Consider the following 15,414-nt stretch of genomic DNA (forward strand, 5'->3'; position numbering starts at 1 on the left):
GCGCTCTAAGTCTTGCATCCTATGGCGCAACTCTTGCATTATCCTAGCGTGGTTGTCGCCAGTTCCTCCGAAGGGGCGTCTTTCGTGAGTCTGCGTCGTGTCCCTCGGAGGCGACCTCTGCTGTTGTCGGGTTTCTGTCGAAACGGCGCCTCCCCCAAGCACGGGAGGCGCGGCCTCGCTGCCGGTCCCAGTCTGGACTAGTACGAAGTCCATGGACGAGTCCCCACAGACGGCGCCAATGTTCGGTAGGTCGGTTACCGGACGATTCAGGTCAGGATCAGGGGTGAAGGAAGGGGCTCGTCTGATCACGGTCTTCCAGTCCGGGAGCGCGAGGTCCCGAGCACTTTGTGTGAGGGGGGTGTCACCTGCAAAGACAACGAGTCCCCACAGACGGTGCCAATGTTCGGTAGGTCGGTTACCGGACGGTTCAGGTCAGGTTCAGGGATGAAGGAAGGGGCTCGTCTGATCACGGTCTTCCAGTCCGGGAGCGCGAGGTCCCGAGCACTTTGTGTGAGGGGGGATGTCACCTGCAAAGACACTCCAACGCTCTGAAGGAAGGGGCTCGTCTGATCACGGTCTTCCAGTCCGGGAGCGTGAGGTCCCGAGCACTTTGTGTGAGGGGGGTGTCACCTGCAAAGACACTCCGACGTTCTTGTCAGAATACGTGCAGGTGGAGTAAGTGTAGTGCAGAGATGTGACGTACCTCGGGAGAAGAGCCAGTCTTCCCCTTATATACATGTCAGTATTGGGCCCCTCTGGAGGGCAGGCCCATATTCCCAAGGACGCGGTCCCATAGCTGTGAGAGAGCCGTACGGGACGCGTGTCCGGGTCGGTTGAGAGGCGTGTAGTCGGGCCGGGTGGAGCTCGGGTCGGGTTGACCTGCGGGAGTCCAGGGCCGTAACATAAAGTATACCAATGTACCTGTAATTCTGTAAAGTAAATTGGTACAGTTGAAATTCTTCCTTCAAGATTTCTTTCGATCTAATCTATCTGAAGTTGGTTATCTTATTGGAAAACTTTCACATGTACCAATTATTTTTTTGGTACAGCAATATAGCAAGTACGGTCTGATTAGCAGTCAACTTTTTGTCATATAGTGATGGATAGAAAACCTAAAATGTCCTTAGTTGTACAGTAAAATTATGGAAATGACAGACTGGCTTTGTGCTTCATGGTTGTAGCTAGTAAGAAGCTAACGTGAGAAAGTTTGGCTCCAACGGCTGAAAGCTGGTGGGCTCTTTGTCTACCAACTCAAGAGACATTATAAATGGGCTTGGATTACTAAATAATAATGAAACTGTTGTAAATTTTGTATTTTATTAATGAAAATAGTATATTTGACATAGTTAGAAAAAATGGTGATGGACCGGTTTAAAGAACTCGGATCCGGTAGTAATATTTTTTTTTGTTTTGTTAAAATTTTAAGCCGTGCCATTTTCAGGTAAAACAACCCCGCTCATATAAATTTTTTGTTTTGGTCAATTTTTAGCCCTATATAATTTTTTTAATAGAACTTTTTTGTGACTCTATATATTTTTTATTATATTTTTAAATTAGTATATATTTTATTTATTATCATTAATTTAAAAATGGTGATGGACCGGTTTAAAGAACTCGGACCCGGTAGTAATATTTTTTTTGTTTTGTTAAAAATTTTAAGCCGTGTCATTTTCAGGTAAACAACCCCCCAACCAGCTCATATAAATTTTTTGTTTTGGTCAATTTATGTTTACAATTATACTTATTATGTCATTGTTAGTTATTTAAAATTTGATGTTAAAACTTGTTATATATATTTTATTTTTGTACTTTACAAAACCGCAAATTCAATCACATTCAAATCGCTTGAAATTAGATCGAATCGGATACTTTTTTTTTTAAAAGCTCATCCAATCCAATCCACACCGCAAATAAAATCAGTATTTAAATCGGATAAATTTTTTACTTAAAACCAATCTAAAATCGATTCAAACTACACTGCAAACACCCTATATTATGTTAGTACATGAATAAGGGTTAGTTCTATTTATTGTCTGTGGATTGAATTTTTCAGACCAAACTATGAACCTAATAATAAATAAAAAACGATGCAAAATTTAACAATTATGACTTTACGGTTTTTAACCCAATAGTATAATACTGGCCAAAAATTATACAAAAATAATACACCCAACAACAATCTATTACTCTCAAACTAATGTAAGCAACAACTATGCGCCAAAAAGGTCCATTGGCCACACAAAAAGGAAACTACCCAAATCAAAACATAAAGTAAGTCGTCTAAGGAAGTAGCCACTAAACAGAAATTACATAAAAAAAAATGTCATTCATTCATATTTTAAAACTAATATTTTAACGGTGCAGATTTATTATATACCAGTGTATCAGTAAAGTATACTGGCACAGGTGAAATTCTTCCTATCTTATTTGGGCTAAATAGTCTAGTTGAGGTCTGATTAAAAAATAAAAATAAAAATAGAACGGTCCGTAAAGTTATTAAGACAGGGATGATATAATGTTCAGATTTCAGAACTTAATATGTAAATCAAAATAAAAGATGAGGTGCTAGGTTAGGTTTATGTAAAATTGAAGAAAGAGCGTTGAAATGGGTTTGAGGAAGGAAGAGGAATGAAAATGAGAATGGCATCGGAGAGAGATAGGGAACATCCATAATGCTACAGCCACTAAAACATGTAACCAAATGCAGATCCCTCTTCTCTTCTTTTCTCATTCACATCAACAACCCTTCTTCCTTTTCTTCTTCTTCTCATAACTGCCACACCGTCTTAAGATCCTCCATCAAGGACTGGTTCAACACCCGCGACCCACTCATCACCCGAATCTTTCAGATTCTTTCTTCGACGGACTCTAGCTCTGACGCCGCCCTCGACGCCTCTCTCGCCGCCCTAACACTCCCCCGTCTCGACGAGTCCTTCGTCCTCACCGTACTCCACCATGGCACCGCCGCTGCCCACGTCTACCCCTGCCTCCGCTTCTTCGATTGGGCCGGTCGCCAGTCCGGCTTCCACCACACTCGCGGCACCTTCTCCGCCATCTTCCGAATCCTTGCACGCAACAGATCAATGTCAACCATCATCGAGTTCCTCCAATCCTTCCGCCGCCGTGGTCCAGCCTTCTATCCCCGTGCACGGTTCAACGATACTCTCGTCATTGGATATGCTATTGCGGGTAAGCCTGAGATTGCACTCCAACTATTTGGTAAAATGCGGTTTAATGGCTTGGACTTGGATACCTTTGGTTACCATGTGCTTTTGAATGCCCTTGTTGAAGAGAGTTATTTCGATGCTGTTAATGACATTATTAGGCAGATTAGGATGAGAGGTTTTGAGAATCGGTATACCAATGTGCTTATTACGAAGAGTTTGTGCAAGCAGGGGAAGTTGGATGAAGCTGAAGTGTTCTTGTTTGGCTTGGTGGATGGTGGCAGCTCCGGGGTGCGTTGGTCGCGTTCTCTTTCGGCTAGCCGGCGTTCTAAGTCTTGCATCCTATGGCGCAACTCTTGCATTATCCTGGCGTGGTTGTCGCCAGTTCCTCCGAAGGGGCGTCTTTCGTGAGTCTGCGTCGTGTCCCTCGGAGGCGACCTCTGCTGTTGTCGGGTTTCTGTCGAAACGGCGCCTCCCCCAAGCACGGGAGGCGCGGCCTCGCTGCCGGTCCCAGTCTGGACTAGTACGAAGTCCATGGACGAGTCCCCACAGACGGCGCCAATGTTCGGTAGGTCGGTTACCGGACGATTCAGGTCAGGATCAGGGGTGAAGGAAGGGGCTCGTCTGATCACGGTCTTCCAGTCCGGGAGCGTGAGGTCCCGAGCACTTTGTGTGAGGGGGGTGTCACCTGCAAAGACACTCCGACGTTCTTGTCAGAATACGTGCAGGTGGAGTAAGTGTAGTGCAGAGATGTGACGTACCTCGGGAGAAGAGCCAGTCTTCCCCTTATATACATGTCAGTATTGGGCCCCTCTGGAGGGCAGGCCCATATTCCCAAGGACGCGGTCCCATAGCTGTGAGAGAGCCGTACGGGACGCGTGTCCGGGTCGGTTGAGAGGCGTGTAGTCGGGCCGGGTGGAGCTCGGGTCGGGTTGACCTGCGGGAGTCCAGGGCCGTAACATAAAGTATACCAATGTACCTGTAATTCTGTAAAGTAAATTGGTACAGTTGAAATTCTTCCTTCAAGATTTCTTTCGATCTAATCTATCTGAAGTTGGTTATCTTATTGGAAAACTTTCACATGTACCAATTATTTTTTTGGTACAGCAATATAGCAAGTACGGTCTGATTAGCAGTCAACTTTTTGTCATATAGTGATGGATAGAAAACCTAAAATGTCCTTAGTTGTACAGTAAAATTATGGAAATGACAGACTGGCTTTGTGCTTCATGGTTGTAGCTAGTAAGAAGCTAACGTGAGAAAGTTTGGCTCCAACGGCTGAAAGCTGGTGGGCTCTTTGTCTACCAACTCAAGAGACATTATAAATGGGCTTGGATTACTAAATAATAATGAAACTGTTGTAAATTTTGTATTTTATTAATGAAAATAGTATATTTGACATAGTTAGAAAAAATGGTGATGGACCGGTTTAAAGAACTCGGATCCGGTAGTAATATTTTTTTTTGTTTTGTTAAAATTTTAAGCCGTGCCATTTTCAGGTAAAACAACCCCGCTCATATAAATTTTTTGTTTTGGTCAATTTTTAGCCCTATATAATTTTTTTAATAGAACTTTTTTTTTACTCTATATATTTTTTATTATATTTTTAAATTAGTATATATTTTATTTATTATCATTAATTTAAAAATGGTGATGGACCGGTTTAAAGAACTCGGACCCGGTAGTAATATTTTTTTTGTTTTGTTAAAAATTTTAAGCCGTGTCATTTTCAGGTAAACAACCCCCCAACCAGCTCATATAAATTTTTTGTTTTGGTCAATTTATGTTTACAATTATACTTATTATGTCATTGTTAGTTATTTAAAATTTGATGTTAAAACTTGTTATATATATTTTATTTTTGTACTTTACAAAACCGCAAATTCAATCACATTCAAATCGCTTGAAATTAGATCGAATCGGATACTTTTTTTTTTAAAAGCTCATCCAATCCAATCCACACCGCAAATAAAATCAGTATTTAAATCGGATAAATTTTTTACTTAAAACCAATCTAAAATCGATTCAAACTACACTGCAAACACCCTATATTATGTTAGTACATGAATAAGGGTTAGTTCTATTTATTGTCTGTGGATTGAATTTTTCAGACCAAACTATGAACCTAATAATAAATAAAAAACGATGCAAAATTTAACAATTATGACTTTACGGTTTTTAACCCAATAGTATAATACTGGCCAAAAATTATACAAAAATAATACACCCAACAACAATCTATTACTCTCAAACTAATGTAAGCAACAACTATGCGCCAAAAAGGTCCATTGGCCACACAAAAAGGAAACTACCCAAATCAAAACATAAAGTAAGTCGTCTAAGGAAGTAGCCACTAAACAGAAATTACATAAAAAAAAATGTCATTCATTCATATTTTAAAACTAATATTTTAACGGTGCAGATTTATTATATACCAGTGTATCAGTAAAGTATACTGGCACAGGTGAAATTCTTCCTATCTTATTTGGGCTAAATAGTCTAGTTGAGGTCTGATTAAAAAATAAAAATAAAAATAGAACGGTCCGTAAAGTTATTAAGACAGGGATGATATAATGTTCAGATTTCAGAACTTAATATGTAAATCAAAATAAAAGATGAGGTGCTAGGTTAGGTTTATGTAAAATTGAAGAAAGAGCGTTGAAATGGGTTTGAGGAAGGAAGAGGAATGAAAATGAGAATGGCATCGGAGAGAGATAGGGAACATCCATAATGCTACAGCCACTAAAACATGTAACCAAATGCAGATCCCTCTTCTCTTCTTTTCTCATTCACATCAACAACCCTTCTTCCTTTTCTTCTTCTTCTCATAACTGCCACACCGTCTTAAGATCCTCCATCAAGGACTGGTTCAACACCCGCGACCCACTCATCACCCGAATCTTTCAGATTCTTTCTTCGACGGACTCTAGCTCTGACGCCGCCCTCGACGCCTCTCTCGCCGCCCTAACACTCCCCCGTCTCGACGAGTCCTTCGTCCTCACCGTACTCCACCATGGCACCGCCGCTGCCCACGTCTACCCCTGCCTCCGCTTCTTCGATTGGGCCGGTCGCCAGTCCGGCTTCCACCACACTCGCGGCACCTTCTCCGCCATCTTCCGAATCCTTGCACGCAACAGATCAATGTCAACCATCATCGAGTTCCTCCAATCCTTCCGCCGCCGTGGTCCAGCCTTCTATCCCCGTGCACGGTTCAACGATACTCTCGTCATTGGATATGCTATTGCGGGTAAGCCTGAGATTGCACTCCAACTATTTGGTAAAATGCGGTTTAATGGCTTGGACTTGGATACCTTTGGTTACCATGTGCTTTTGAATGCCCTTGTTGAAGAGAGTTATTTCGATGCTGTTAATGACATTATTAGGCAGATTAGGATGAGAGGTTTTGAGAATCGGTATACCAATGTGCTTATTACGAAGAGTTTGTGCAAGCAGGGGAAGTTGGATGAAGCTGAAGTGTTCTTGTTTGGCTTGGTGGATGGTGGCAAGAAGCTTCATGGCTCCGAGGTGAGTATTCTTGTCCGTGCTTTATGTCGGAGCAATAGGTTTGATCATGCTGTTAGATTGGTTAGCGAGTTTGGGGATTCGGGACTGGTGCCGTTGGATCATGCTTATGGGGTTTGGATAAGGGGCCTTGTGCACGGTGGCCGGTTGGATGAGGCCTTGGACTTTTTCAAACAGAAGAAGGAAAATAAAGGATACATTCCTGGTTTGGCAAGGTACAACGTGTTGATTTACAGGCTCTTGAGGGAGGACAGGCTCGACGAGGTGTATGATTTGTTCATGGACATGTATGAGACTGCTGTTCCACCTAACACAGTTACCATGAATGCCATGCTGTGCTTCTTTTGCAAGAAGGGAATGGTGGATGATGCTCTTGATTTGTTCAAGTCGAGGTCAGAATTTATGCTGTCCCCAAATCATATGGCTTACAAGTACTTGATACTTACTTTGTGTTGGGACGGAAACGCCAAGGAAGCATTTAGTGTGTTGAAGAGCTCAATTGATCACCATTTTATTCCCGATAGACGGACCTTTACTAGGCTTGCCAATGTTCTGTGTAGAGAGTGCATGATTGATGAGATGAAAGAGTTGCTCCATCTTGCCTTGAAATGGAAAATTATGCCTAATGCTTCCACGTATGATAACTTTATAACGGCACTGTGTCGGGCGGGAAGAGTGGAAGATAGTTATTTGAATAGGGGAGATATTGCTGCTCGTCTTCTCGTTGAAATGAAGGAGAAGGGTCATAAAGTGACACCGGCTCTATGTAGAGTTGTTCTTTGTTGTTTACTTCAGATGGACAATTCAAGATCTCGGTTTTTCAGTTTGTTCGAGATGCTGTCCCATAATGATCGTCAACATTATATTTATGATTGTTTCATTGATGCAGCTGGGCATGCCAAGCAAGCTGAGTTGGCTTGGAAAGTGTTTGAGTTGATGCAGAGGAATGGCATTCAGCCCACTTCATCTTCTCTAAGTCTTATGTTGAAAGCTTATTTGAAAAGTGGAAGGACTTATGATGCTCTTATCTTCTTTAGTAATGTTTGGTCTCGTGGATTGGCGACTAAAAAGTTATATAATTGCTTTGTTATTTTTCTCTGCAAGAGCAAGAATCCTGAACCTGCGTATCGGTTCTTCCTCCAAATGTTAGAAGACGGTTTAAATCCAAGCATTGAATGCTATGAAATTCTTGTACAGGAGCTTTGTTCATCGGAAAGATATCACGAGGCAGTGAATCTTGTTGATATGTATGAGAAAATGGGACGTCGATTAACCTCTTTTCTCGGTAACATACTTCTTTATCGATCTATGTTTTCACCGGAAGTTTACAATGCCTGTGTTCGTTTAAGAGGAGTGAAAGAGGAGGGAAAAACTGATTGGTCAATGCTTAGCTTTGTGGTTGGTGCATTTCGTCGTCATCATAGAGTTAGCCATGTTGAGGACTTGGAGAAATTAATCGCAAAGTGCTTTCCACTTGACATTTACACTTACAATTTGTTGTTGAGAAAAGCATGGAAGAGTGATAAGGAGCAGGCTTGTCAGTTGTTTGAAAGGATGTGTCAAAGGGGCTTTGAGCCCAACCAGTGGATTTATAGCACCATGGTTGATGGTTTCGAAAGGCATGGGATGAGAGACAAGGCTGAGAGGTGGTTTAAAGAAAGTAAAAGGACATTCTCCAACAGAGAAACCAGAATGCTCATTTAAGGAACAATTGATCAGTATGCGTTAGATATCCAAAATGGTCCACCCAATTTTTGTAAGGATATTTTTTAGAATTGCATTTTTGTCAAAAGAAAAAAGTTATCTTGGATGTGTTGGATTTAGTTTTTTTTTTCTCCTTATCATTTACTAATATTACATCCTGTGCAATCCTTTTATGTTGACTATTCCTCTCCCCCACCAAAAAAAAAACATTCTTTTTATGTGTGGAAGCAATAGGAAATAAAATAGTTTCCACATTGTGTTATTTATCAGTTATCACATTAGATTTACAATAGCTGTGATATTTGATTTAACTTCATTTTTATCTGATACTGTTTTTTTTGCAAGTTTGATGTATTGCATCTTAACCTCATTTGATGGTAATAGTCATTGCCCAAGAAATAAAAAATCAAATATGATACAAACTTGAAGCTTCAGATAGGGGATTGCTGTTCCCTCATTAATCTGCAACATGCTTGTGACCTGTCATCCTTATTTGAGCATAAGCTATATTGGTTTATCTTCATTTGACAATAATTCTCTCTTCTACTGGCTCTTATTTTGGTTTGTAGAAGAATTAATCTGTCCTTTTTACCTTGGTTTCTTTAATGATTGTGTGCTTGACTCCCTTACTTATTTAGAATTTGCACTTGTAGTCATATTTTAGTTCTTACATCTGGTTGCCATTCATCAAAGCTTTCCTCATATTTCATCAAATGATTAGCCTCAAAATTTTCAAAAACAGGAATCAAGTATGTTGATCTCTGGGTGGCCTCTTTTATTCTTTTCATGAACATATTTGCTAGCTCCAAACTAGTAAATTATTATGAGAGCTTAGTATCTATATTTGTCAGGGATTATACAAGTTTATATATACTCTTCTTAGAACTCATTTTGCTAGAAACTTGCTACTTAGAAATACAGATTGAAAGCCAATGTAAGAGTAGTTTGGTAGAGCTTTTCGTATAAGGTCTACTGCTTAGTGCAAAAAGAATCTAATTGAAAACTCAACAAACTGATATTGTTGAAAGAAACTGAGAGACGAGAGGAAAAAGAAAGGAGGAAGATGAAAACGCAGGGTGGACCGGTGGAGGATGAATATAGAGTCCAGCGGTTGATGGGGAGACGTTACTTGAGAAGTGTTTCAAAATTTCAAATTGGAAAAAATGGAACACTGGATTTTGCAAAACGTTGAACTATTGCATCTTTTTCTCTGGTGTTTGCACTGCCAAAATTCATGGAGTCATGGTTCAAAGGATCCAAGCTTCATATATTTGAAGATGTTGACAAAGCTGCTTTGAGGGTTTTTTTTTTTATTTTTATTTTTTTGGGTGATATATGAAAGTGAAGGAATTGAAAAAGAATGCTGAAAATAAGCGCACTTGATTATTTTCATCATTAGGTGGCTACTGGTTAAGATTATACTATTGTTTTGCATCATCAGAAAATCATAGAACCTTAGAAAGGTGGTCTATGGCTCTATGCTAACTATGTGGAAGAAATTTCATCCAATGAAAGAACCTCATAAAGGAAGTTGTCTTGTTGATATTGCTATAACTAGGAGTGATTAGAGCATGTAACTGAATTACATGTGATGCAACTAGGTAAGATATTTCAGTCTATTTTCGGATTTTCTTATTCCCTGGTCCAAATTTACTCTAGACTTGAATATGATTGGTTGAAAAATGAGATTCCATTGTGAAATGATGCATCATGACAAAGCCACAAAGGCAAAGACAATACAATAGTTGATGCATGATGCTGAAGAGAGTGGAGTTGCAGCTTCTTGAGGCTACTTGCACCATCTCAACAGAGCCATGATCAAACTAGTTCTAATTACTAAATATCAGCATTTGAATGCCATGAACAAATGCTTTGAATGTGCAACAGTGCATGCTCCCTGAAAAAAGAAGTGCTTGGCAGAAGATCTTATATTAGCAACTATATAAATAGCTAGTTAACATATTTGATGTCATCGACCCAAAAAAAGAAAAAAGTCTATTTTATCCAAACAGTGATGTTTTATTTTGCTCAAGACCAATATTATTTTCACAGGCATAAGTGGGTTAGTGATTCCCTTCTAAGATTGGGATTGTAATAGATTTTTGTTAGTGCCATCCATTCCTTTAAATTAAACCTCGCCTTCCCAAAAACGTTGTTTAAAAAAATATACAAGGTTTAAATTTTTAATATATATTTTGTATTTATTAAAATAAAATGTTCAAAAAATCCAAGTAAAAAAAAAATCTTTATTGTTTTTTTTTATATTTATTTTTTGTCCCATTTATAAAATTAATAGTTAAAGATTATACGTTACTTGTTAAAAAAATTGAAAAAATTCATTTTCGGTTATCTATGGTATTCTTTAGTCCAATAGGTCAATGACTAATTTGTCACGAATTTAAGCTTCATCTAAGGGTCTGCTATTAGCCAATAAGTTGTTAAATGCAGCGCAACCAAGCGAGATTTGAACTTACGATGATTGTTTAAACGGATGAGTGAATTGAACAAGACACTATTACTAAGGATCAAACTCGAAAAATAATATTTAAACAATCTAACTAATGATTAACTTTAGTTTACCCAAAAAGAAAAAATATGAATCACTTACGGCTAATGCATAATATTATTAACTTGATACATGCCTTCAATTTAACAATGAATTCTTTGTTATACATTATCATTTAAAATGATATGTTCAAATAATGTTTTAATTTTAATTTTTGATTTAACACCCAACTCAACCACGTTCTTTAAAAGTGATGTACAACTAGAAACCTAAATAGATTTCAATCTCAACTATGACTTAGGTCAGAACCTGAGATTAGAGTGGAAAGATTTTTCATGACCACAACTTGGTAAACTTGGAGATAGAGGAACCAAGAATTTTTTAACAGACCATATCAGAGACCAACCAATGTAATTATTGTGATTGAAGACTATGCCAAAAAAATTAGAAATGCTTTCAACAGTTATAGCATGTTCAATAACAACTAAATTCCTATACATGTCAAACAGTATCCACCACCGCAAGAATGGGTCAAATTCAATACAGATGCATCAATCACAGAGGGGGATGACAGAGCTTGGTGTGGGGGATTAATCAGAACAAGCATGGGAGAATAGGTAAGTGGTTTTGTTGCTAACATGAATACCTATAATATAACGGAGGCAGAGCTCTCGGCCATTCTTCAAGGGATGCGATTGGCTTGGAATTTAGGCATGCGTCGAGTAATCTTCGAAGTGGATTCTCTGAAGGTAATTGAAGGAATCGAGAGAGCACGAACTAGAGGAGCTAGCTTTAGTCCAATCATTCAAGAGATCATCAGTTTTGAACAAAAACTTTGGGAGATTCGTTTCAACCACTGCTACAGGGAAGCTAATCAAGCGGCTAATTGGCTTGCCCAAAGGAGATTTCAATACCAAGTTAACTTCCAGTTTCTAGATTTTCCTCCGAAAGGGCTAAAAAATATTTTGATTAATGATGATAATGGGTTCCTGTAACCCGCTATGTGATGCCTTAGTTTCCTTTGTTTTTATGGGCCGTTGGCCCCGATGTTCACCGGAAAAGAAAAAAGTAAAGAAAGAAGGGTTTTAACATAGTTCTGAAAAAGCCCCTTTCTCTTTCAGTGTGAAAAATCTAACCCTAACGAACCCAGCTGCCATAGAATTCTTGCTCTACTAGGAAGCTCTTCTTCTCTCAATAGGAGAGTCATCCAAGAACTACAGGTTCTTCTCCAATAGGGAGTCTTTACATCCAGTATCAATATCCACAAATATTTTCTTATTCTGTCCTCTCTCAAACCTCAAAAAAATCTGCAAAACACAACAAGTATATTGAGCAGAATACATTATGAGCAGCATTGAAGGTAAAGTAATCAAGCTCAACAAGCCTGGAGAGCTGGGATATAAGAAAGAGTGCTTAAATGTGGTGGGTAAGATAATAAGTGATAAGGAGATAAGTTTTAAAACATGTAAAAACGCTCTTCTGGGAATGTGGAGAAACCCACAAGGTGTAGCAGTCACTGATATAGGTTTGAAGAAAATGTTGTTCAGCTTTAAAGATAGAAGGAGAGGATTGCAAATCATGCAGAACGGACCATAAAATGTCAGAGGAAATATGGTCAACCTCAGATTATGGGGGGAAGGCGAATCAGTGTTCGAAGTAGATCATGACTTCATGGAGTTTTGGATTCAGATACATGGCATCCCACACGATTTCATGGATAAAGAGACAGGTATACTCATTGGAGAAATGTTGGGAGTGTTGGCTGAGGTTGAAGATCCAAAAATGGACGGAGTGCTGAGGAGACCATATCTGAGGATCAGGGTTAGCATCGACATTACCAAGGCCTTACCTACAGGGTTCTGGTTAGACAGAGAGGAATTACCACCGTTGTGGGTCTTCTTCAGGTACGAGAGGTTGCCGAATAGCTACTGCTTCAATTGTGGAATACTAAGGCATGAGAAGAAGACATGCAAGAACTCAACAGCCATGGCATGCTAGGACACCACCAAAAGGAAGTATTCACCAGGTCTGGGTGTGGGTCAAGGCAGACCAGTTTCAACCGTGGGAGGAGGCAGCTCAAGACAACAAGGATGGAGTGAGGAAGGAGAGGAGTGGGCGCGTGAGCAACGAAACATGGACAGGGAGAGTGAAGAGAAGCAAAACTCTGAGGAGAGCAGGATAAGGGATGAGCGGGCACAGCAGCAGAAAATCAGGGAGGAGAGTGTCTGGAAAAACCAAACTGGGAGAAAGGAAGAGATAGCGGAACCAGAGGAGCAGGTAGAGAAAGTACCAAAAATCCCTAATTTTCAAGGAGTTAGGGATACGGAGCCAGACCTAGGAGCTGCCTATAAACTGAAAAATCTCATTAAGGAGATAAGGGAGAGGAAAAATGAATGGGCTAATAGAAATAAGGCCCAAAAAGGAAAACAAATTATAGAGATACATGGGTCAAGGGGGATGGGCCCAACAAAGGAGATTGGGGCCAAAGAAGGGGTAAAGCCTATACAAGCAAGGATGGGGATGGGAAGTGGGCTAAAACATTATACAATAGAGGAGGGAGAGGTGAATAGCTATAGAATTGCTCAGGGAACATTGGGCCTGAAAAAGGAAGGAGGAAAAGAGACCATAGGTCAAGAATTAAAAAGGCTTATGCTGGCAAAAAACAAGGATATACAAGTGCAGGATGGCAGAGTAGAAGGGAAGAAAATACAAGCCTTGTCAAAATATGAAATGGAGGGAGACATACTAAAGATGCCAATTGAAGAAATACAGAAGGAAGACAATGAAGTGGGGGTCAGCATACGTTCCAGGATGAGAATTTTTACTATGTGGAGCTAGCAAGTGATGAAGATCAAGAGGTAGAAATGGAAGCACATGCAGATTGGGAAACACAACTAGCTAAAAAGCTGGAAAGGAAGCTGAATTTAAAAAGGAAGCGGGAATTCACACAGGTGCCACTACTAACACAAAAGGAATGGATGGAGGAGCATGATGACAAGGAGATCAAGAAATTGAAGAACAACAATGCTTTTCTGAATTTAGGAGAGCATCAGTTAGCAATGCATGATTCTGAACTCTTTAAGGGAGGACAAATGGCTGAGGAGGCGGGCCTTAACATGCCCCAACCTCAGCCATGAGTATAATTAGCTGGAATTGTCGGGGAATAGCGGCTGCCCCGACAATCTCTGAATTATATAACCTATGTAAAAAAGTAAAGCTGCTCATAGTGTTTTTAATGGAAACTAGGGCCAGTAAAGAAAAAATGAATAGGATAAGAAGGAAGTTGTATTTTGACAATATATTTTGTGTAGAATCCTGGGGCTTGTCCGACGGTCTATGTCTGCTTTGGATTTCTAATATTAATCTTAATATTTACGAGTGGTGTGACAACTATATTAAAGCTAATATTAACATCAATAATGATTTTAAATGGCAGGGTATTTTTTTGTACGGGAATCCAATTTTTCAAAAGCGGAGGAAACTATGGCAAAAGCTACTGGTAAGTAACATGAGCAAGGAGGAACCTCAAGCTTACATGGGTGACTTCAATGATATTTTAAGTCAAGATGAGAAGGTAGGTGTCCATCCTCAACCAAAAATCTGTTTAGAAACTTTTAAAAAGTTTGTTGATGATAATGGCTTAATGGATGTTGACCTTCAAGAAAGTAGATACACTTGGTTTAGTAATTCTAGAAATAATTTTGTTACTAAGGAAAGACTAGATAGGGTGTTAGTGAATTGGAAATGGCTGCAGATGTACCAGAATGTTATTCTTAAGGCTGCTCCAGCTATAAGTTCGGACCACTATGCACTTATTTTAGAAACTCAGCCGAGAGGACGGATAAAAAAAGAGTTCAAGTTTGAGGCTTTTTGGGCAGATCATGAGGAATGCAAAGAGGTGATCAGGAATAGTTGGCAACAGGATGAGGGAAACATGAATCTTGCTGGAGTCAATTCATAAGGAAAAGAAACAGATGCAAAAGGAAGTTAATAGAATGGAGTAGACGAAAATTCAAGAGAGCAGACAAAGAAATAGAAAGAATAAAAATAGAGTTACATCATATCCAAGAAGCTGATTTGATGGAAAGAGACCAAGGAAGAGAGAAAGAATTGAAGACCCAAATATCATAACTTTAGAAACAAGAGGAAAAATATTGGGGTCTCAGATCAAGGCTGAAATGGATAAAGTGGGGTGATAAGAACACAGCCTTTTTTCATGCATCGACCATCCAAAGAAGAATCAGGAACAGAATCGATAGAGTGAAAGATGGAACGGGTCAGTGGATATAAGGGGAAGCAAACATAATGAGGCTAGTAGAAAGGCATTATACCGAATTGTTTGCTTTGGAAGGGGAGAGGAACATGGAAGAGTGTGTAAAAGACATTCCAAGGAGAGTCACTAGAGAGATTAATGAGGAGCTCATGGCAGACATTAATGAAGAGGATATAAAGGAGGCGGCGTTTAGTATGGGTGGTTTAAAGGCTCCAGGCCCAGATGGTTTAAACGGGTTATTCTTT

At 39.6% G+C, this 15,414-nt stretch overlaps 2 protein-coding genes across 5 annotated transcripts; both read left to right on the plus strand.

Annotated features, from left to right (window-relative positions):
* LOC107609422 (pentatricopeptide repeat-containing protein At1g71210-like) lies at positions 2,494-8,858 on the plus strand. 4 transcript variants are annotated; one of them, XM_021107088.1, is made up of 3 exons: positions 2,810-3,189; positions 3,396-3,434; positions 6,657-8,809. In XM_021107088.1, the coding sequence occupies exons 1-3, from the start codon at positions 2,956-2,958 to the stop codon at positions 8,388-8,390; spliced, it is 2,007 nt and encodes a 668-aa protein (XP_020962747.1). In that variant the 5' UTR covers positions 2,810-2,955; the 3' UTR covers positions 8,391-8,809. The 4 variants fall into 4 exon arrangements, with proteins under 4 accessions (XP_020962745.1, XP_020962747.1, XP_020962744.1 ...); XM_021107086.1 differs by having other exon boundaries at positions 2,494-3,434; XM_021107085.1 differs by lacking the exons at positions 2,810-3,189; positions 3,396-3,434 and having other exon boundaries at positions 5,716-8,422; positions 8,501-8,858.
* LOC107606571 lies at positions 14,405-14,857 on the plus strand. The gene has a single exon (XM_016308620.1). It carries the CDS (start codon positions 14,405-14,407, stop codon positions 14,855-14,857), a length of 453 nt encoding a protein of 150 aa, XP_016164106.1.

The sequence above is a fragment of the Arachis ipaensis genome, chromosome B07 (genome assembly GCF_000816755.2).
Source record: "Arachis ipaensis cultivar K30076 chromosome B07, Araip1.1, whole genome shotgun sequence".
Classification (NCBI taxonomy): Eukaryota; Viridiplantae; Streptophyta; class Magnoliopsida; order Fabales; family Fabaceae; genus Arachis; species Arachis ipaensis.